The 20,766-nt window shown below is 45.1% G+C and overlaps 1 protein-coding gene across 2 annotated transcripts; it reads right to left on the reverse strand.

The window, feature by feature from the left end:
* Positions 1 to 12,214: 12,214 nt before the first annotated feature.
* Positions 12,215 to 20,441, reverse strand: bmp4 (bone morphogenetic protein 4). Of its 2 annotated transcripts, none has more exons than XM_030117211.1 (4): positions 20,175 to 20,441; positions 16,510 to 16,626; positions 15,531 to 15,895; positions 12,215 to 13,261 (listed from the first exon to the last, which is right to left on the reverse strand). In XM_030117211.1, the coding sequence occupies exons 3-4, from the start codon at positions 15,886 to 15,888 to the stop codon at positions 12,408 to 12,410; spliced, it is 1,212 nt and encodes a 403-aa protein (XP_029973071.1). In that variant the 5' UTR covers positions 15,889 to 15,895; positions 16,510 to 16,626; positions 20,175 to 20,441; the 3' UTR covers positions 12,215 to 12,407. The 2 variants fall into 2 exon arrangements, with proteins under 2 accessions (XP_029973071.1, XP_029973070.1); XM_030117210.1 differs by having other exon boundaries at positions 16,510 to 16,632.
* Positions 20,442 to 20,766: the final 325 nt, after the last annotated feature.

A 20,766-nucleotide genomic window follows, 5' to 3' on the forward strand; every position in this document is an offset into this window, starting at 1 on the left:
TAGGTTGTGCTGTTGCATCCTGCCACCAGAGGGTGCAGACAATGTGCCCCCATCACCCCCCTGGCTCCTGCCCAGGATTCCTTTAGGACCAAAGAATGAGCGTCCGGATGTTGGATCGGCGGAATGAGTCAGCCAGACAACAATGAGCCGTGATGGGATACACTCCATACGCTTCCCACCGACACACCGTCACACGTTCAAAGATGCGACAGCGCACGTCTCTTTCAAGATGCGCTTTAGATAGAAGCCTTTTCAAGCAGGTTGTATCTGTCGTTTCTCTTCCTCAGTATACCTCTTTTACCCTCTCTCTCTCTCTCTCTCTCTCTCTCACCCACACACACACACATACACACACAAAGATCATAACAGGGATATTGAGAAGGTGAACATTTTCTCTGTTCCTCAGAAAAAGATTAGTCATTTCTCAATGCTGGAACACCTGATTCTCCAGAATTTGTTGAGCAAGTTGTATGAATCCGATGTTGTTTTGTACTTCTGAGAGGTGGACGAGTTCAATGGACCAACACAGAGAGACTGACAGCTACACACACTCACACATACAATTTAATAACTCACATTAACTCCAAATTTATGTTTTTTTTTTCCCTAGCGGTGGGATGATGCCAGAGGACCCCCAGAAAAACGCTTACATGCACAGGGAGAACATGCAAACTATGTACCTTAAGGAAACCAAGACTTGAGTAATCTTCAGTCACATAAACCGGTAAGAATTTAAACCACAGAACCTGCTTTGATGCCATGTAGAAATACTTCCTCAAACTTTACTTAGATTTATATTGTAAGTGAATTTCTGTACAATGGCTCAAAGGACAGCAGGAATACTGATAGAAACAATGGATTTTTCTACTCATACAATCATTATCTAGCATTATTTATTATGTGAACTTTCTCTTTTTTTGAGGGTTATCATAGACTCGACATTCTACTAACAGAGTTTGGAATACTTTATATTTAACTGAAATTTATCACTAAATGTCATTTTTATTCATAGTTCATAGTAATATAAGCATAAAACATGCCCATCCCCTGTTATGACCACAGTATGTCAAAATTAAGACTAAAACTCAGCTTGTTTTTCAATTTAAAGTTTTTGCTTTCAGAAACGGCTGAAAGTCCTAAACTGAGCATCCACGGCTTGAAATATTCCGACCTGCCAACGAAACATGGAAAATTCATTAGTGTAGTGAATGATGGGTCAACAGGAGGTCAAAAACATATTGCATGTGTTTGACCACAAGCCATCTCACTTTTCTTTTGTTGAATTATTTAAAGCTGCACATAAATATGGAAACTTCCTCCGCGCGGTGCGTAGTGCACGCCACGTCCCATCTGGAGGCAGAGAAGGGCAAAAAATGTTTGGCCGAGGGTATTTGTCGGATTGGCAGCAGCTATCAGAGCTGAACAGTGTTTAGTCACATGTATCTCAAGTTTAAAGTTCTTTGCTTGCATTTACTAGAATCCAAATATACAGTGAAAAAAACAAGCCGGTGATTACAGGAAATGGGGCTATGCTAACGCTAACACTTGGACCAGCAGAGCTCAAGACAATACCACTATTTTGTTTCTCTTGTGGTACCCAAAAATAATCATGCGCAAATGTTGTGAAATGTGTGTAATAGTATCCTGAATGGGCCAAACAGTGGTGTAGTGGTTAGTACGCTTGCCTCATAACAAAAATACAGCGGGTTTAAGTCCAGGCTGGGCTGCTCTTTGTGGGGTTTGCACGTTGGTGACCCCGAGGCCCCGGTTACACAACGTTTTCAAGGGAACGCGCAAAGCTTTTGTCGAGTTTTGGGCGTCCGTTGACACGACAACGGTGCTCGGAACCACTGAAACCTCGTTGCCTCTCCTTGGGGATGCTTTGATGAAGATGACAGAGCAAGGTTGTCTTTCATCAGCAAGGTTGAACGTTCGATCGCCGAAATGAAAGTATAAATTTGTCTCTGCCCAACGCTGAATCCAAAATAAAGGTCAAAGTAAACTGTGGTATCTCCAAGGGGCAGTTTGTGGCACAGTCAGCAGTGAGATATAAATTGATAAATGAATGCCTGTTTTTGAATGTGTGTGACCTCCTGTGTCTGTTTGTGTAAAAGCAGTATAGACGATGAATGGATGGATTATGCTTCCTGAATCGGGTGAATCGACCCTGAAGTCTGGTTTCTAGTGCGTGCTTGAGAAGATATACAGTAGATTGGGTGAATGGAAAGACTTCACTCATGCTAATTAATGTGGATGCTGAAGGTAGACACGCACACACACACACACACACAAGATCCTGTTTCTTTATTATCCCAGATGCAATTTTCAGCTTTAATTACTTCACCAACTGTGCTAAATAGTGTACAATGCAAAGGCAAAAACAAAGGAGAAGGTTTTTTTTTATTTTTTATTATTCGCTCTGTGCTGCAGTCGCACTATTTTTCATCCTGTGAACACTCCTTCTGTTGTGTTCCCAACATTTGTTCGGCATTTGACTGTGTGTGACCCATGCAAACATCTGCTTGTAGCCTCAGAGAAAGTTACTGAGGCTTATGTGTCATCAACTTAAGACTTCACCCTGTGTAGTCATGCAAGCTCACAAATCCACACAGGCATCCCATCACAGTAACACTTTACAGTAACACATTACTCCCCACTTCCCGCACAAAACACACATCCGCAGAAGCGTGGAAACACACACGCATGCCGTGCCTTTTTTCTTCTGCAAAGCCACAGGAGACGCGAGCACCAACTTAGCGCCACGCCAGCCGCTTCCAGAGGTCTCCTGCTCTGAGGACTTTTGATAACCTCTGGGTCTTTTGTTAGCTCAGAGCGGGACCAGACACACACACACACACACACACACACACACACACACATGCATGCACACACCACAAATATCCCACCCCCAGCATCCCTAACTGTGGCTGACACATCAAAGGGCAGTGTCCGAGGAGGGAAGTTAGGGAGGGTCTGGGGAATCATGGGAGACAAAGGAAGCGATTAAGAGATAAGGATCAGTCTAAGATATGACATTTCATCCTGGGCAGATCCGGTAGACACACTCCATTCAAGCAAGGCCATATAGCGACGAGAGGGAGGAGGGAGGGAAGTAGGAGGGAAGGAGCTGCAGGGTTTCTGGCTTCCGATGCGCCTTCCCCGAACCCACAGCCTGCCTGTAAACACGAGAACAGATCCTCGAAACGCGCCCGGTTAGCGCGGCACCCTCCAGTCCATTAAATCCCCTCACACTTCAAAACCGACAGGACAACAAGGAAGGAAAAACATCAAAGGGACAGACGTACCACGGCCCAGATCCACCAACCTATGTCCGACAAGCAACCTGTGAAAAGAAAAAAAACCTCAACTGTTGCTGTTTTTCTTCCTGTTTTGGACGTTTTCCGTCAGCCTCGCTGCCGAAGCGTCCGAGGTTCCTCGTTTTATTTGCTCTTAAATAGTGTTTAGCAACACAAAAGGAGCCAACGGGGGAGAAAAAAAACGTCCTCTTTGTGGGCCTAATTGCCTCGGGGTCACGTTACATCTCCGGTTTCACGCCGTTGCTTTCAAACTGCAGCCCGCAGGCCCGAGGCACAATCCACCTGCCTCTGATGGAGCCACAAAAAGGGTCAGCGTATGAACACAGAGGCAGCCTGTTAGCAAATAAACACGGAGATCTAACTCGGGCCAAACACCAGTCCTCTTCTCAGATATTCATGCACCTGAGAAGAAGAACTGGCTTCTGTAACTAACCCCGGCAAAACAATGGGCCGTCAGCAGATAACGCTGCACTGTGTACTGACTGAAAGGAAAATTAGGTTTTCATCGGGAGGAGAATGGAAGAAAGAGATGGGGCGCTTGTACATAAACAGCTTCGTCTAATTACGGGAGACTTTTTACAATCTCTCAGTTTACCCGAGGTTTCAGAGAAATTATTCAAAGACCTGAGAGATGCTCACCGTTTTACTCGCTGCCTTTAATTTACTGCCATGAGTTTGAATAAAAAGAGATAGGTTGCACTTTATGCTGTGGCTTGTTTTGTATGGAACAGAAAGATAGAAAGGTCAACTCTGCAATAAATATTCATATGGAAACAAACAAACGTTAAAGCACCAAATTAAACAGTTTTTGCTTCATTTGTGATCATCAAGATGATGTCTAAAAATTTCCCGTGATAAAATCTGTTATAAAGTACATATAAATATGGAAAATATGGAAGTTGCAAATATCGTCATCCACCTGTAAATGGCTACATGATTTTGGATGTGAGTGTTTGTGATAACTGTATTTTATATGGAGTTCAAAATTAAATCACACACAATAAATGAAGTTATGTGAAAAGTGTTCAGAAAATATAGCTGCAGGAGAGAAAATGTCCAGATATACCATCAAAGATCGCATTCGACAGAAACAGCTCATATCCCCACACATGCATCTTATTAAGCACACTGTGGTTCAGATTAAGGAAAACTAAAACATAAGTTAAAAACCTAATGCAAAACATGTTTTCTTTGGTATTCTCAGCATAAATCTTTTGCTGTGTTTTTTTTTTCCAGAATAGGAATAAGGGAAACCATAACTAGGCACCTGCTTTGTGTTGACAAGAATCCAAGTTAAACAACAGGAAAAAAAAGAAAGAAAAGGTGAAGTAAACAAGTTTAAAGTCTTTAAATGAAAACAGTGTTGTAAAATGAACTCGTGAAAATAACACTCCACAGCCTGTTAAAGACAAGATGAGGATGAAAAGTGTTTGCAGTGAGCGGGCGCAGCGCTGGAGGGCCCGGCCGGCACACCTGTTCGCTGGGAGATGCAAGGCAGGAGCTCTAAATACAGGCCAGGGGAGCGTCGGGGGGCCCGGCTGTGGGGCCAGCCATCTTTTCATTAGCCGTATCTAATGAAACTGCACAGGGCCCGGGGAAGAAAGGCCTACTGCAGGGACACCCTGCCCTGCCCGAAATTACACCAGAGACTCGCCCACAAAAGAAGCATTCCGTCCACACAGCGACACCGGCACTTGACACCGAATTTCAAACCCGCGGGTCGTTTCTTCGACAAGTGGAAATTTCCACTGCGGTCCCTTTTCCCAGGCGGAGGGAGAGAAACGGCTGAAGAGGAGGTTTTAATCACACGGTCGGTGTGTGTAACCCCCCCGCCACACACACACACACACACACACGCTCTCACACTCGATGCCCCCGACCCTCCGTCTCTGCACGCTTTGTTTGGGAACAGTTGTCAAGATGAAAATATCTGATACTCTTTCTAATTGCACAGGCGGCAATTACCGTTATTAAGCCTTCCTTGAGAGGCCGTCATTGTTTTCCTTTTAACGCCGCTGACCGACCCCGAGGGCGTCAACCGTGGCGAGCGACTGCAAGTGTGTGACTGTGCACACACACACTCAAAAGCACTGAAACTAAAGATGCCTAAGTTCCTCACAACTGGATGTTTTTGCCACTTAAAATAGCAAAAGAAAAAAGTCAAGATAATGCCAATTGTATTAAATTGACAAAGTTGTTAAAGTCGATGGCCTTTTTGAGGAGAAAACCAAAGTGCGGCACATGTGATCTCACCTGGATTACACAGACTAGACTTCCTCAGGAAGCCTGCCTCCCTCGTCCCGTCCAGCCATCTTCTGCACCACTTTGTCCAATTGCAGGGTCTCTACAGCCTTCACCCGGCTAACTATGGGTGAAGAAGGCAGGCTACACCCTGGACAGGACAGCAGTCCATCACTGGACAAACACGGGGAGACAGAAAATTACACACACAACACACGCGCTCGCATTCACACCTACGGACAACTTCACAGGCACCAATCATCCTCGGGTGCGTGTTTTCATGCAGGGAGGGCCTGTAAAGTCCGAGGCATTTTCTCTACGACCTCCTGCTGCACTGTGTAATCCTCCAGACGTGCAGGAAGGACCTGCAGCTCGTGATGAGGGTGGAAGAGCAGATTGCAGCCAGGGCACTTCCTCCAATCAAAGACTTTATTTTTATTGACCCCCTCGCCTGGACGTCACCTCTGGAAAGATACAGACTCTTAAAAGCCTCAGCAGAACTGCCAGCTCCAACTTCTGGTTCGTTCTCATAATAAATTGTATTCCAGTAACTCACTCCCTTTTAAAAGTAATTATTTCTGTGTCTAAACTACAAAGACGAAGGTCTTCCTCTGTTCATATGCTTCCACTGTGTGTGTGTGTGTGTGTGAGAGCATGCGCTCGCACAAGTGACCCCGGGGTCAAAGTATTCCATCGATGACAGCCTTATCCCCTTAAATGCCCCGCGCGGCGTCCCGGCTGCCATGTGCCGATGCCGAGGTGTGTGTGATGAGAGGAGATGAGCCACAGACGGGGGTGAGGCGAGGTGTCACACAGATAACCTCCGCAGATGGACAGCGGCAGAGGGCTAAGGTTTCAAACCCGAGCGTGGATGTGTGTAAAAATGATATACCCCGCAGAAGAGAATAAGAAAAAAAAAAAAAGTGTGTGTGTGTGTGTGTGTGTGTGTGTGTGTGTGTGTGTGTGTGTGTGTGTGTGTGGAGGTATGAGGGGGAGAGTGAAACCAGAGGCCTTGACCTGGAGCAGCACTGACACGAGCTTTCATCACGGTCGCCCCTCCTGATCCAGCGGAGGAGATGCTAACTGGGTACAGTCTGGGAGCTGCAGCACGGCGCTGTAATGCCATGGGACTGTGTTTACTGAGTTTATTAATGAAAATTACAAACGTATGGCAGACTGCAAACTCTCATCCGCCAAAATATAAAGAAGAGGCGACAGCTAGCTTAAACAGCAGAGACTTTTGGAACACAGTTATGATCAGAGTTAGCCGATGACACTTAGCTATTGGCTACATGCTAAAGAGTTTCAGAGCTCACACACCAGCAATACCACATGCTACACATGATAAAAATGAGACTGATACACTCATTACCTGGTCTGGAGCATGTACTGTACCACCTGTACTCATTACTCACAATATAGGAGGTTTTAATAGACATTTGCAAAGCTTTATTTTGACAGTTTTCCTTGAATTTCAGCATGACCTTCGTTATCTACGTCTCCTCTGCTTTGCTTTAAGACATCAAACTTTTCCCCGTCTCCTCTGATTATTTAATTTACTGTTATTTACCTGAACAGATAACAAAAGCTGTGTCATCTGAACAGATCTTTGGTGATTTACGGCCTGTCGGCTTTACAGTTGACTGATGATTTGACTCATGACCTTCCACCTTCGGTTTTATTCAAATCGCCATTTTAATGCTTCTTTTATGTCGTTTTGAAAGGCTTTTGTTAGCGAGAAGATTAAATATGTCACAGGATACTTGACTGGATGTGTAAAATGATCACAGAAGGTGTTGCAGGTGAACAACGGAGGCTCTGCAACATGGAAGGATGAAAAGGTTGGATAGTTGATCGTGAACGGATGCCAAACCACAGAGAACAAGAGTCCTTTTTTAAAGCATCTGCAGTGGTAATTATTGAAATCGCTTGACTGTGAAAAACATCAAATACCTGCTGCCTGAAGGTTTCCCAGAGACATCTTTTCGTTTGATGCTGTTATGATTGGGATTGTATATTTCTGATGGACAACGTGGACATGAGCCAGTGTCGGAAATGTTCAAAATGAAGCATTGAGGCCTGTCACCTTTTTATCTACACACACACACACACACAAATTGTTGCACGACATTTTTTTTTTTTAACCAGTTTGTGAGTTACGTCAGAAGAAGAGCAGATTGAACATCAAAAGAAAGGAAACAGATGAAGGAGTCGAGTATTTCCCAGCAAACGCTTCTGAAAGTAAACGTATAATAGTGTAAAAATAACATATAATAGTACATTATAATATAATATAAAAGGGATGTATAATACTCTCCCTCTAAATTATGTCAAGTTTGAGTCTCTTGTACGATCATTTTACATTTTTCGCTTTGGACTGCTGCAAGTAGCCACAAAATATTAACGACTCGTCAAAGTGGGTATTAGTTATGTCAAATATCCCAAAACTGAAGTTTGTATTGCAGGGTGGCAGTTTATATTCTCACCAGCCTGTGCAGATCATTCTCATGTATTGATATTCATATGAAAGTAGTTTCCGTTTCTAGATTTATTCCAATAATTCCATGATTTTTAAGCCATTTTTAAACACATTATGCTGTGGAATTATATGAAACAGGAGGTATTTACATATCAAACACAGGGAGCCACTACAGAGTTGCAGTTGGGTATGAGATGGCTGAATCAACCACTGATGTGACCTCAGCGGTCCAAGAAATGCTCCATTTCTCAAGCTTATTCATGTCTTTTGATTGATGCCAAAAAAAAAAGGATGCTTTTAATGAGCTACTAAAGATTAAAGGAAATGTCATAAAAACAATGTTATAAAAACAAGAATCATGTTAGGCCAGGATTTAATTAGCTTCATCTTATAAATAAATAAATAAATAAATAAAAAGGTAATGGCAGTTATTGTTCTTCTGTTTGTGTTGTAATTATATTTAGACAAGCATTGGTAATAATGCTTGCCGGTTTGTTTCCTTTCAGTCCCTGCTTGTTCCAGCACGCGTTAACCTTTGTGAACTAATCACGTCCGGAAATGCCTCTTTCATTTCTGCCAGCTCCGCCGTAACTGTAACTTCTTCGGTTGTCTCACGCACTCACGAGTAAAAACAAAAAAGCAGCTTCAGACCTGAGCTAAAATTGAGTTTTTGCCTCAGATTTTCCGTTTCCCTGGAGGGAGACACCATCTCAGTGTCTTTTTCCCACTAAGTACAGTATAGTCTGTGATGCTGCAGGTGGCTTTGTATGTGTGAGTGAAGCTCAGTGAAGCGTCCCTTTCGATTTTCTGCCTTATTTTACTTTTCCTAAAGCTGTGCCAGAAACCTCGGTCACACTGTGTGATTTCCAGGTCGGCAGCTGCTGATTTGGGATGTCGGCATTTCAGCAAAAGTTAAACTGAAATATGTACAATTGGTGCGATGTATAAATCTGCATTTTAACGAAGCTGTGCCTGTACTGATACACTGATAAATAGCTATGCTGACGTCCTGGAAAAAGGAGCGTCAAACACAAGAACCCAGCTGTTGTAGGAGAAGGGTTTTTTTTCTTTTTCATTTTTGACATTTATTTGCACAAGGTATCAATTGCAATGGCTTTAAGTTGGGATTGTAGTAATTTTCAGTGGTAATTGTTTAGTTTTGTGAAAATACGCACATTTTCATCACTTATATACTGCACCACAAGAAAGAAAAAGTTCAAATTGAAAGGTTATTGTGACATTATTTTACTGATCTGGCCCACTCAAGATGAAATTGGGCTGTGTATGACCCCTGAAGTGAGATGTGTTTAACACCCCTAAGTATTCTTATCATTTGTCCAAATCTGGATGCGATTTCATTGGTTTTTCTTGTATTACCCTCCCTATTTTTTCCATTATGAGAAGATGTATTGTTTCAAACCTGTTTTTCAAAACAGAAGCATAATTAGGGTGTAATTAAAGGTCCCGCTCACACAAAAGAAGTCAGATTAAAGAGAAACTATAGTTCATGTAAAATCCATAATCATATGAAATGAATAGGATTATATTTAAATATGTGGAACCAGAAGAAATCAAAGAGGATGAAATTGTCAGTGAAAATTCCTTCTTTTTTTAATTCTTGTGTTGTTTAAGGTAATTGTTAGTGGAGGACTCACCTGAAAGCCTGATTTTCAGAGCAATGCGAGCGCGCTCAGGGACGCTCCAGCTCCAGACGGTTGGAGAGGTCCCACTAAAAACAGGCAGACGAGGATCATCTCCCTTTGTTCCTGCGAGGAGGTTTACTGTCTGTAAACACTCGGTTCACTTTACGGTGGAACGTCCAAATAAAAAGCTTTTTGAAGACTTCGCCCACTCAATTAGTCGAGCAGTGTCAATAGGCCTGCCGCGTAATGACTCACCTGTAATTGCGTGAGAACGAGCGCCGGCGGGAGACTGAGTGGCACGTCACACGGGAGTGACGAAGCCCTCAATCCCTTTTTAAGGACTCGTTCTGTGATTGACCCTCCGTCACATCCCCTCACGCTAACTAACACGGGCACTGATGGATTTCCCTCGGTGACGTTTTCGGGTCACAGAGGCGGGATGGGGGGGCTCCGGTTCGTCCTCCGCTTAATGTAAACTCCGACAGGCTGGACTCGGAGCGAGGAGGAGGTAAACTAAACTCACTGGACGTAAACATCTCTTCTCTGCGCCTTTTTAATAAACATGCGTCCTTCTCTTTACTTTAAATAGGGTGGTGGGATAATGAACAGGCAAGACAATTAACATAACTAGCCGATGCTATCTCCTCTTCAGGAGATCAGTTGAAATGTTGTAATTGCACTGTCAAGCTGCTGGAAACACACCCCCCTTCCTCCCAAACACACACACACACACACACACACACACATATATATATGTGCCTTCCAGCCCCCTCTTCTCCGCCTTCAGCCACTTCAAAATGAAATTCTTCTCCGTCTTCCCCTCCATTAGGAGTCACCCCTTTTTGATGCTGATATGCAGGCATCAAAGGGAAGACCGGCGGCAATTAGAGGGCCTGAGGGCCGGCGCAGGCTCCACCAGGACACACCAGCAAACTCCTCTTAAAAGTTCTCCGTAAATGAATGAAATGAACCACTCTCTTGTGTTACAGTTAATTTACTTCTGTTGGATTTCAAAGTGGATGTCCGCTGGATCGCGAGGCACAATCACGTACGTGGCACTCACCGCCAAACAATGCACAGCCGGCGTCCCCCGGCAGTTCAAAGGAGTCGCCCTCTCTAAACATTATCATATAATTTGGGCCAGCCGTCAGCTTGTAAATAAGTGATGTAGAAGCCCATTGTGTGGCGGGGCACAGGTTGGAGACAGGCGTCTTCGCTCTGCCGGCATGAGCCGCCGGAGACAAAGGCAGGAGACAGAGCGTCTAACCTTTGATTCTTCTGAGGACTCGGCCGCCTCGTACGAGGGCAGGACGCATCAGCCGCAATCATGCCCCCGACGTGGGGACGTCAGGAACAATAGAGTCCCTCGCACACACAACCCACCCCGACTGCAATTGGATTAGTGAGGATCCGACCACCGCATTGGCCTAATTGACATAAAAGTGAAATTTGAGAGCATCGTGGCCCGAACCCGAAGGCCGGCTGGCTTTGAAACGGCACACCGCGCCTGTGGGAGCTTCTTTTAGTAAAAATTGTATTATACTACTGAAGAAGAAAAAAAAAAAAACCTGAACGCATGTCCACAGTTCTCCCATTTCCTTTGATGAAATGTGATCCATTCAAAGCTGTTGAGCATGTAGACCAAAGATTAGTTTATTTGAGAAAGACAGAACATCAGATTTCTCTGCTTGTCTCTTTCTTTAAGTAGAAATTAATTTAAAAACAATACAAACGCCATCAATCTGTATTTCAGCTTAATCTTTAAATGCAGATTCACGCTACAAATTTACTGTGTGCCTTTCAATTCCCTGGTTGGATGTATTGAGAAGAGATATTTCTTGTTCTAAGTGACGTATTTGAATGATCACAGTGATAATAAACTACTGAATTACACGTAATGCCCTTTGTTGTGGCAAAGCTCTCAGGCCCTGTTTACGCGACGTTTCAAGTGAAAGGGCATCGTTTTTGCATTTTTGTTTCAGAAAAGTTTCCCGTTTACACAACAACATTTTGTAAACAGTGCCCGCCTAACGCAGTTGGACTGCTAAAACAGGTGACTTTTCACAAACAGAGCAACCAAGTTTCAGGAGAATATGGACTGAATATGGAACTCTGGAGGTGCCATTATTGATCGGCTGGCCCATGTAGCAGTGTTTTGATAAAATTGTGTTTTCCCTCGTTTCCACAAAGACGGACCATTTTCAAAATCTTCCACCTTGGGAGCCATTTTCAAACAGTTGGAGTTTTCAGTTTTCACCCAAATCGCACTGAAAGTTCCGCCTAATTTACTCAAATACAGAAAGGGTGCCTTTTCATGATGTGACTGTATGTTATTCGGAGCATATAATGTTTTATTTTTTCCTGTATATAAAATGAAAGAAATAAATATTACCAGTAAATAAACTTTACTTATTTAGAGTGTTTTTTTTTTTTTTACTATTTTCTCAATAAAAAACTTACAATCTAATGTACATTATGAAAAGTTGTACAGCTTTTTCATGTTTAAAATAAGGACTCAATTTATTTTTAATATGTAGATATAAATATATATATTTGTCAAAATAAATGATCATACTGTCAAAGAAACAATAAAAGTGAGACAAACATACACCTCATAAAAGTTATAAATAAGGGTCCATGTGAACATTTTTGGAAGTAAAGACCTTCTGCTTTGTTTGAGCGTTCATTTTTTTCAAGTTGCCAGTCCAAGTCCGTCTTTCTTGCGCGCTAGCGGCAGCCGCAGCCCTCGACTACCATCTCCTGGTAGTTTTTCAGGACCACCTTGTCGTGCTCGTCCAGGTAGAGCATGGAGATGGCGCTGAGCTCAGTTGGCACGCAGCAGGCCTTGGGAATGTTGTTGTTCACAGAATTGACCAGTGTCTGAACAATGGCGTGGTTGGTCGAGTTCAGGTGGTCTGCGAGGGGAAACGGGCATTCCCCGTGGCAGTAATAGGCCTGGTAGCCGGGGGGCGCCACTATCCAGTCGTTCCAGCCCACGTCGCTGAAGTCCACGTACAGAGCGTGGCGCCGGCAGTTGCGGTTGCGCTTGCGCCCCCGCTGCTTGGGGCTGCGCTTGGTCCGGCGGGTCAGCGGGTGACCCTTCCCGTCGTGGCCGAAGGTGACCAGGAGGGGGCGCATCTGCTCCCAGTCCTCGGCGGGCGTCGGGTGCAGCGAGCGGCTGATGCGCACGTGCCGGCCCTGGTGGCGCGGCGTCTGGTTGAGGTGCAGGACCTCCACGGCCAGTCCGTAGTTGGGGAGGCGCTCCCGAGTCCAGCGCAGCACGGCGGGGCTGACGTCGAAGCTCTCCCAGCGCGACGCGTTGTGGCGCACCAGCCGCGTGTCCAGGAGCTGCGTGATCAGGCGCCCGGGCCGCGGCGGCTTCAGCACCTCGTACACGTTTATCCGGTGAAGCGTCTGGTCGTCCGAGAGGGCGTCGGCGACGGCCTCGTCGATCTGGCGGCGGTAGAGCCTCAGCTCCGCCGAGGACAGCAGCTCGTCTTCGGGGATGCTGCTCAGGTTGAACATGAAGCGGAGGGGCACCGGTTCTCTGTCGTCCAGCTCGTGCACCCTTTCCATGTGCTCTGAAAACAAACCAGAGGAACAATGTGGGATCGATGTCGAAGTCAACAATTCCATCGAGTTCAGAATGCGTAAAATCAACTAATGCAATGTGTAGAAAGTCAACAAAGAACCAAAACGACCAGATATGAAGCTTCCGTGATGATATCTTCAGCTTGATCCTCCCTAACCTCGCACTTCTCCAATCTTGACAGGGTTTAATTGACACTGAGGAATGTGCCTGCACGCTTTCCAAGGCCTCTTGGGTATTTAGGAATATAAATATATATCGAGCATGCTTCCTTATCTATCTTTAAGGATTATCCTTCCCGTCTCTCAATGCCTTTCTCTGAGCACTTTGCTGAAACACGCATTACAAGGAGGGTGGTGATTAACGTACCACAGCTACAGTATAAACACAGTGGAGGCTCCCTGTTCCACGCACAGTCTGCAGATTTCTGGCAAGATCACCATTGTTGGGGAAAGGAATGTTGTGTCTACTATTTTCCTGCTCAATCCGCCCCTGTTATTTCACACCCAGGCCCTAATCTTGCCCAGGTGGTTCTCATTATTAAAACCTGCTGTGTTTTTGATTAGCTCTGCAGTTTGTTCACTTAAGACATTTATCATTTTCATCATGAATAATCATTAAGGAGTCAGACAATGCAGTAGAATCTTGTTTATCCGAAGCCCGGGGGAACAGGGGTGTTCTGAAGGGAGCGCATTGAAACCTCAATCAAAGTTTATTCAGAATTGGAAGTGCACACACCTTCTCGCGTTTAATCTGTCTCCGCAGTTCGACATCTGAGATTTCAGGTAAACTAAAGAGATGCCACCTGTTGCATCCAGTCAATGAAAACCACAGCCATCTCTCACACTCTGCGGTTCACCTTGCCCGTAAACATGTCTCCTCACCTAACTGACCATCTGCCGCGGGCTTTCATACCTCCCCGCGTTTCAGACGGATCAGTCAACTGAGTCACACTGTCGTACAATGGCGCTTCCATGAAAGCGAGCACTCCCACCCAAAAGGCTTCAAAGCATGTTATTAACATAGTTCAGCAGAGGAGAAGGAGGGTAAAATGCTTGTAGAGAGGAGTACGAACTCAAACACACACACACACACACACACACACACACACACACACACACACACACACACACACACACACACGTTGCATCACAGGGAGAAGTTCCTCCTCCTCCAGCGGCGCTTCTTCCCCGCCAGCCTTGGTGCGCCGCCGTGGAAGTGTACGTCGGGGTGTGCTGCCACTAGCAGTGTGTTTGACAAGCCCCATTACGGCTGACTCATCCCTCCCTCCTCACTCCTCCCCCTAAGGGCGGACATGTTCTGTAGCCCTAAAAGTTTTCTCAGTCCTTCACACACACACACACACTCACACACACAATCAATCCTGCACTCGTCGACTCTGGCACACTGTATCTCCGTCTCTCACTGCCAATGTAAAATACTGTTTTAAAAATTCAAGAGGCATTTCTCTGGCCATCTTTCCGAACTCAACTTACATTCAACAGATGGGTCAACCTGGGTTTTCTCCAAGTCTAATTGAAAGCCCTGCATTTGTTGCTAAAACGAAACAGTCACAATAAACAGAAAGCCTTCCGACGTTCCAGTCTTTCTATCACACCGGCTTCTGAGACTGTTTTTCCATCTCTCCGGAGAGCTGCAGCGTCTGCTCTCGGCACCCACACTGCTGGCAGAAGGGGCTTTATTTAGAAGGCTGGAGAGTAGCATTAAAGATAATTGCATGTTGAGGAAGTTCGTCGAGAAGAGCCCTCCATATAAACTGGAGACATGAGAGACGAGCACACTCGGAATCCGGGCCAAGAACAGGCTTTTTTAAGCCCCGTTCGGCTGGGTGGGGTGAGAAGTGTAAGTCCGTAATATGGAGGTATGCTTTTCCTTCAGCTGCTAACCAAACACGCAGAGCTTTGTCAAATTAGGCTCCTGAGAGCTTGTCTAGCAGAATTTTTTTTTGTCCCTCCGTAGAAACTGTCTGGTGACCACATCCTCAGATTCCTTGGTTATGGTGAGATGGGTGGAGCGCGCTTACAATCATGTTTCAAGGGATGTAGGAAATGCTCTTCTCTCCCTCGCCCATGCTAATGCATTACGCTACTACCAAAATTATTGGAATGCCCTGGCAACGCTGACTCTAAGCATGGTGTAATGCTTTGTGCTGACATTTGCATTTATCATCTCTAATCCCACTCATGACAACATCTCAGTGCATGTTTTTTTCTTCACGTCATTCGAACAGTCCGCCTTACCTTCATGGTGGAAGCCCCTCACAGTGTTGGCTCGGCTCGCCGACCTCTCCGGGTACTCGAAGGCGATGTCGTGCGCTCCGACCTCCTCGGCCTCGCCAGACTGCAGCCGATAGAGGTCCAGCAGGTAGCGGGGCACGGTGGCCGAGCGGCTGGGCCGGGGCCGCCTTTTGAGGCCGAACATGTGCAGCAGCGTGGCCTCAAAGTCCCGCAACAGTTCATGGCTCTGAGCGGCCGAACGACCCGGCAGGCCAGGTACTTTCTTCTTCCCTTCTTCAGGTATCAGACTGGCATGGTTGCTCTCTCCCAGCAGGACTTGGCATATTAAAATGACCATCAGCATTCGATTACCAGGAATCATGATGTCTCTGGTGGGAGCAGCAGATGGAACAGAGCGATACGAGATTAGAGACGGACTGAACAGAGAGAGAGAGAAAAAAAACCACAAGAATTGGAAAAAGAGGAGTTATTGTAACTTTTCTAGTATTTCATCAGCTTCATTCTTGCGTCTAAATGTTCCCACTGAAGGCGGGCTAATTAGCTTCTGCAATCCAGCCTGCCTTGTTTACAGTAAAGCAGTCCTCCATCAGATAGGCAGCTGGCAGTTTATCTCTGGTGACATCCTCCAAAGGTAAACAGCTGGTTCAAGAACCTCGCTTCTTTTTTTTTTTTTTTTTTTAATGGAATCCGAGGACCGTTCCTCCTCGCTCCCTCCTATTCCCCCTTGTGTCCTCCACTATGATTAAACAAATAAAAGAGGCAGCCCTGGGGTCGGAGCGAATTCTTAACTCGATGAGGAGCCTCGGTCCCTCACAGTCTGCCCCGAGGAGCCGCGGGGCAAACAAGCCTGGGAATTTAACATCGCACGCTGCCTTTCGCAACGCCCCACAGGTGCTGATCAAATCTGAATACATGTCCTGTGAATGACGCTGCAAAACGTCGCCTGCCACAAACATCGAAGCGGTTCGGTCCGCCGACTTACCGACAGAAAATAAAGCATGGGAAAACAGTCCATGTTTGTTGGGAGCAGGCAATGGACACGCTCTTCCAGAAAATTTTAGGTGGTGTTGGGCGGCTGCAGGTGAACGTTGGAGTGACCCTGTTCCTGAAAGATAAGGCGAAAAACAGGGATGGGGGGGGGGGGGGGGGGGGGGGTTGAAGAGGTTGTTAGGTGCTGTTTAGTGGAAGAGCGGCACGGCGGGACACACGTCTGTCTCTCGGCCGGAGTGTGTGTGAGGCTGAGGGAGAGACCCGGTGTCTCTTTAAGGCTTATCATTTTGGCTCGTGGGTAAGCTAGCTATTTGCTGTAACTGGAATGTAAGGAGGTATGTGCCACAACACAGACAGCAGATCCCTAATGCTTCACACTCACCTCAGACAAAGAAACACACCTCATTCAATAATACATATATTTTTTTAAATTGTAAGGAGTGCAATTTAAGAAAAATGAAAGGAAACAACTACTTTTAAATGAAAATAATACATGAAATGGTTCCGTTGTTCAGTGGAATTTCCTATGCCCCCCAAAAATACATGGATTTATTTATCTCTTAAAGCTGCTTTGTGTAAGAACTGATGCTTGACGATCAATAGTTTGAATTTGACTGCCATCATTAGATGAAACACACATTCTGTTCTGATGTAGTGTAATGTGACTGTAATGAAACCACAATACAAACAATATTTTACTAAGGGATGCTCCGGAAGATCGTTCTAACTGACATACTGATGTTTTAAGAGCAGTCTGTCCATCTAAAATAGCTCTTCAAAAACAAAAGACATTATTCAAAACTTTTACAGTCCTCGTGTCTTCAGTCAGGTTTAACAAGCACCGCGATACGGCTCTAATGATTCAAATTTTACACCTCATTTGAAGTGTTAAATGCTGCTGGATCGCGCTGCTAAACATGACTGAGTTTCTGAGTCACTACAACAGCGGCACCGTGGCAGAGATGCCTCGGATCCAGAAAGACAACACTGGAGAGCCACCAGACATTACTACAACATATTCATCCAAGTGTGTAAATACTTGTGTGTGCACCTTGTGTGTGTGTTTCAGTGTGTGAGGTTGCATGTCGACTATGTCTGCCACTGTACATGCAATCAAGGATCTCTTTGCCAACAGCATTAGGCTTTGACCTCCGATTGACCCTCCTTTCTCGGTCATGACACTGGATCCAGTGTGTGCGTGTGTGTGTGTGTATGAGAGAGGGTGATGTGCAGCGTGCATGAGCCAAATGGTGTGCTCGCGTCAGCGTGCACGCCCGTATGCGCGCACGAGCGTGTGCCACCGCTTGCATGTTCGTGAGAACTGTGGCAAAGAGAGGAAGGTTCAGAACGCGATCAGCTCTATTACCCATGGGGTGGGGGGTGAACGTGTGTGTGTGTGTGTGTGTGTGTGTGTGTGTGTGTGTGTGTGTGTGTGTGTGTGTGTGCGCGCACATCTCTGACAACAAACGTTCATTGTACAGAGCGGGCCTCTCCCATGATTACAGGGATTCATAGCACTCAAAAACACTGACCATACAGAACATCTTGTAACTGTAACCAGCCACTGACAAAGCTGCAGGCTAAAACCGACAAGACGCTCAAAGTGGCGTGATGATGATGATGATGATGATGAACGAAGATGCAAGGTGGGCAGTGGGGGGGGGTGATGTTCAGCTCTGGAAAAAGCTACGTTAACACGCCTTCTTTTGAGAGCAGTAAAGTGAAATCTCCTTTTGGTTGGCCGATTTCTCAAAACTGTCGGTCTATATTCTTCACCTCCATGATGGAAAATGCTTGTGAGAGTCTCAAAACACTCAATCTGAGAGAAAAAAAAAAAAACCCCAAAAGCTTTTTGCAACAACAAATGCAGAGCAGGGTGCAATTAGGCCGCAGTAGTCATTTGCCCTGGCTTTGCTCAATCCCCCTTGGCCTCTTTCTCCCCTCTGTCTCTTTCTGACCAGAGATAATGTGATCAGACTCTGCACATGGCTCTTCAGATGTGTTTCCTGAGGAATTTGACAGTGATGGTGGGAGGGAAGATGAAAATGAGGGAGGGAGGGAGGGAGGGAGTGCAACAGGTTACCACAGGAACAGATCTGCGGCCTGATTTGATCATTTCAGATACCTGTCATTAGTTTGCCACATTTACAGCCATGTGTGATGAATATTTTCTCTTCAAATACACTGCACTGGTTAATTATTATTCCATGTGTAAATGTTGTTGTGCAATTTCGTATTAGGAATGTGATGCAATATAACTGTAAATTATATCAATCATTTTTCGAACAGAAAATTTTGATATAAGTCAAGATTGAAGAAAGTGAAGTTGTAAGTTTACAACTTGGCTCATGTCAAACACTGACCTACTCCAGTGAAGAAGAAACCATTCGAATTCACTGGAAAATGTTTTGTCAACTGTGACAGGCCAAACTTGAAAATCAAGGAAATAAATATTCATGAGGTCCTGACTTTCTCTAGAACTTTCGTGCCTGTTTCATTAAAAAAAAGAAGAAAAAAGGCTATAGGTAATGTCAAGTGACTTCTGGTTTCCATGAGGTTTTTGTATAAGTACAATTTCACCCCCCAAAAAAGAAGAAAGTACATTAACTGATATGAAACACGTCAACGCCTCAGCCAACATTTCCCCGAAACCTGCCAAAAAAATTCAAACCTGCCTTTGAAATATAATTACCACATAATTACAAGGGAATAAAATGTTTTTTTTTCTTTCTTTCTTCTTCTTCTTTGCGTCAAAGTTCGGAGCGTGTTCACCCGGTGAGAGAAACCTGAGTTGCAAAGTAAACGATGTGCCAAGGACGCCATGCGCCCGCAGGCCGCGAAATGTTTTCCCTGCCGCAGTTTCTCCGGATTAAATGACACAATTTCACTTTATAATCACTTGTCACGAGCAGGTGAAAACACGCGTAACGCGTAAGTCGCCTTATTACAAGACGTCGCTCCACAATTATAAACCGGACTAACATCTGTAGTGTAATGTGTTGGCACTTGTCGCGACGGGACACAAATGTGCTGAATTACGCACGAATTATTTTGTAATATCAAATAACTGAAATTTACAGTGTGTGAATTTTACATTTAGAATTTAATCTTTCCCGTCTGGTTCTCCATCTTTTTTACTTTCTTTTATTGTTTTAACAATGATTCCTGGTTGGCACAAAACCAGATACAGGTGTTAAATCAAGCGTCACATGTTGAGAAAAGTTACAAATCCGAACAGTGTGGATATTTAAAGTGTCCAGAAGAGAAAGAAAAAAGGACAGCATATTGAAATCGGACCCTCTGTTTGGAAATGACCTCACTATCTTGGTTTGTGTTGCTCAAGTCTCACACTCAAAACGCTTTAACCTGTTACATGCTTGATGACCGGGATCAACACTCATCCAAAAAAAAAAAAAATAAAACAAAAACACAAAAACGCACTAGTTTATCCAGCCTGTCGTGGTTTCTGAATCACTTTTACGCACAAACGGTGCGTTTTCACCGGTAACCCTGGCCGCATAGGTCGCATAGTCGATCAAAAAGTAAAAAAAAAAAAAACAAAACAAAACAAAACATAGCTGCTTGTGTAATGTTTAGCATGTAGAAGTTTGTAAAAGGTCCCTCGCAGTTGCAGTGAGAGGTGTCAGCGGCGCTTACCATCAGTGGAGGTCCAGGTATCCTCGACTGAAGTGAATACTGCCGGGAAGGTGTAAGGCACTCCAGGCGTAACGCCGAAAAAACGCCGAAATGAGCCTTAAAGGAGAAGCTGGATGCCTTTTGGGCTCATTAATCCTTTTCTTTTCTTTTCTTTTCTTTTTCTGGGGAGGAGAAGGCCGGCTGCAGCGGGGGTTTCCTATCCGTCTCCACAACAGAGCGCAGGAGCGGGCGGTGCGCAGAGGACGGCCGGGCTTTCCGAATGATCCAGCATCTATGGCCCCTTGCAGTTTTTATGTGTCCGCCCAATTTACCCTCCCTGCCTCCTCTTCCTCCTACTCCTCCTCCTCCTCCTCCTCCGCCCTCCCCGACCCCCACCTCCCTCATCCGTCTCAAACACCTTGGATAACCCCCCCCCTTCTCTCCTCCTCCACTTCAAATAAAGAAACCTCACCGTGCGCTGCCTTTTTTCACTCCCTATTTATTATTTCAAATTTTTGCCATTTGCTTGTAAGAGCCACTGGCTGAGACGTTTTGTTACACACTGACACGCAGGAATTTAGACTTTTTCCCCCCCCTCCCCTCTGACTATATA

Source organism: Salarias fasciatus, chromosome 19 (assembly GCF_902148845.1).
Source record: "Salarias fasciatus chromosome 19, fSalaFa1.1, whole genome shotgun sequence".
Classification (NCBI taxonomy): domain Eukaryota; kingdom Metazoa; phylum Chordata; class Actinopteri; order Blenniiformes; family Blenniidae; genus Salarias; species Salarias fasciatus.

Bases quoted from the DNA above. Each gene is read 5' to 3' on its own strand.
- bmp4 (XM_030117211.1), bottom strand. From the start codon at position 15,888: ATGATTCCTGGTAATCGAATGCTGATGGTCATTTTAATATGCCAAGTC. The intron at 13,262-15,530 runs GTAAGGCGGACT...GTTTGTTTTCAG, and splicing joins GAGGGGCTTCCACCATGAAG to AGCACATGGAAAGGGTGCAC.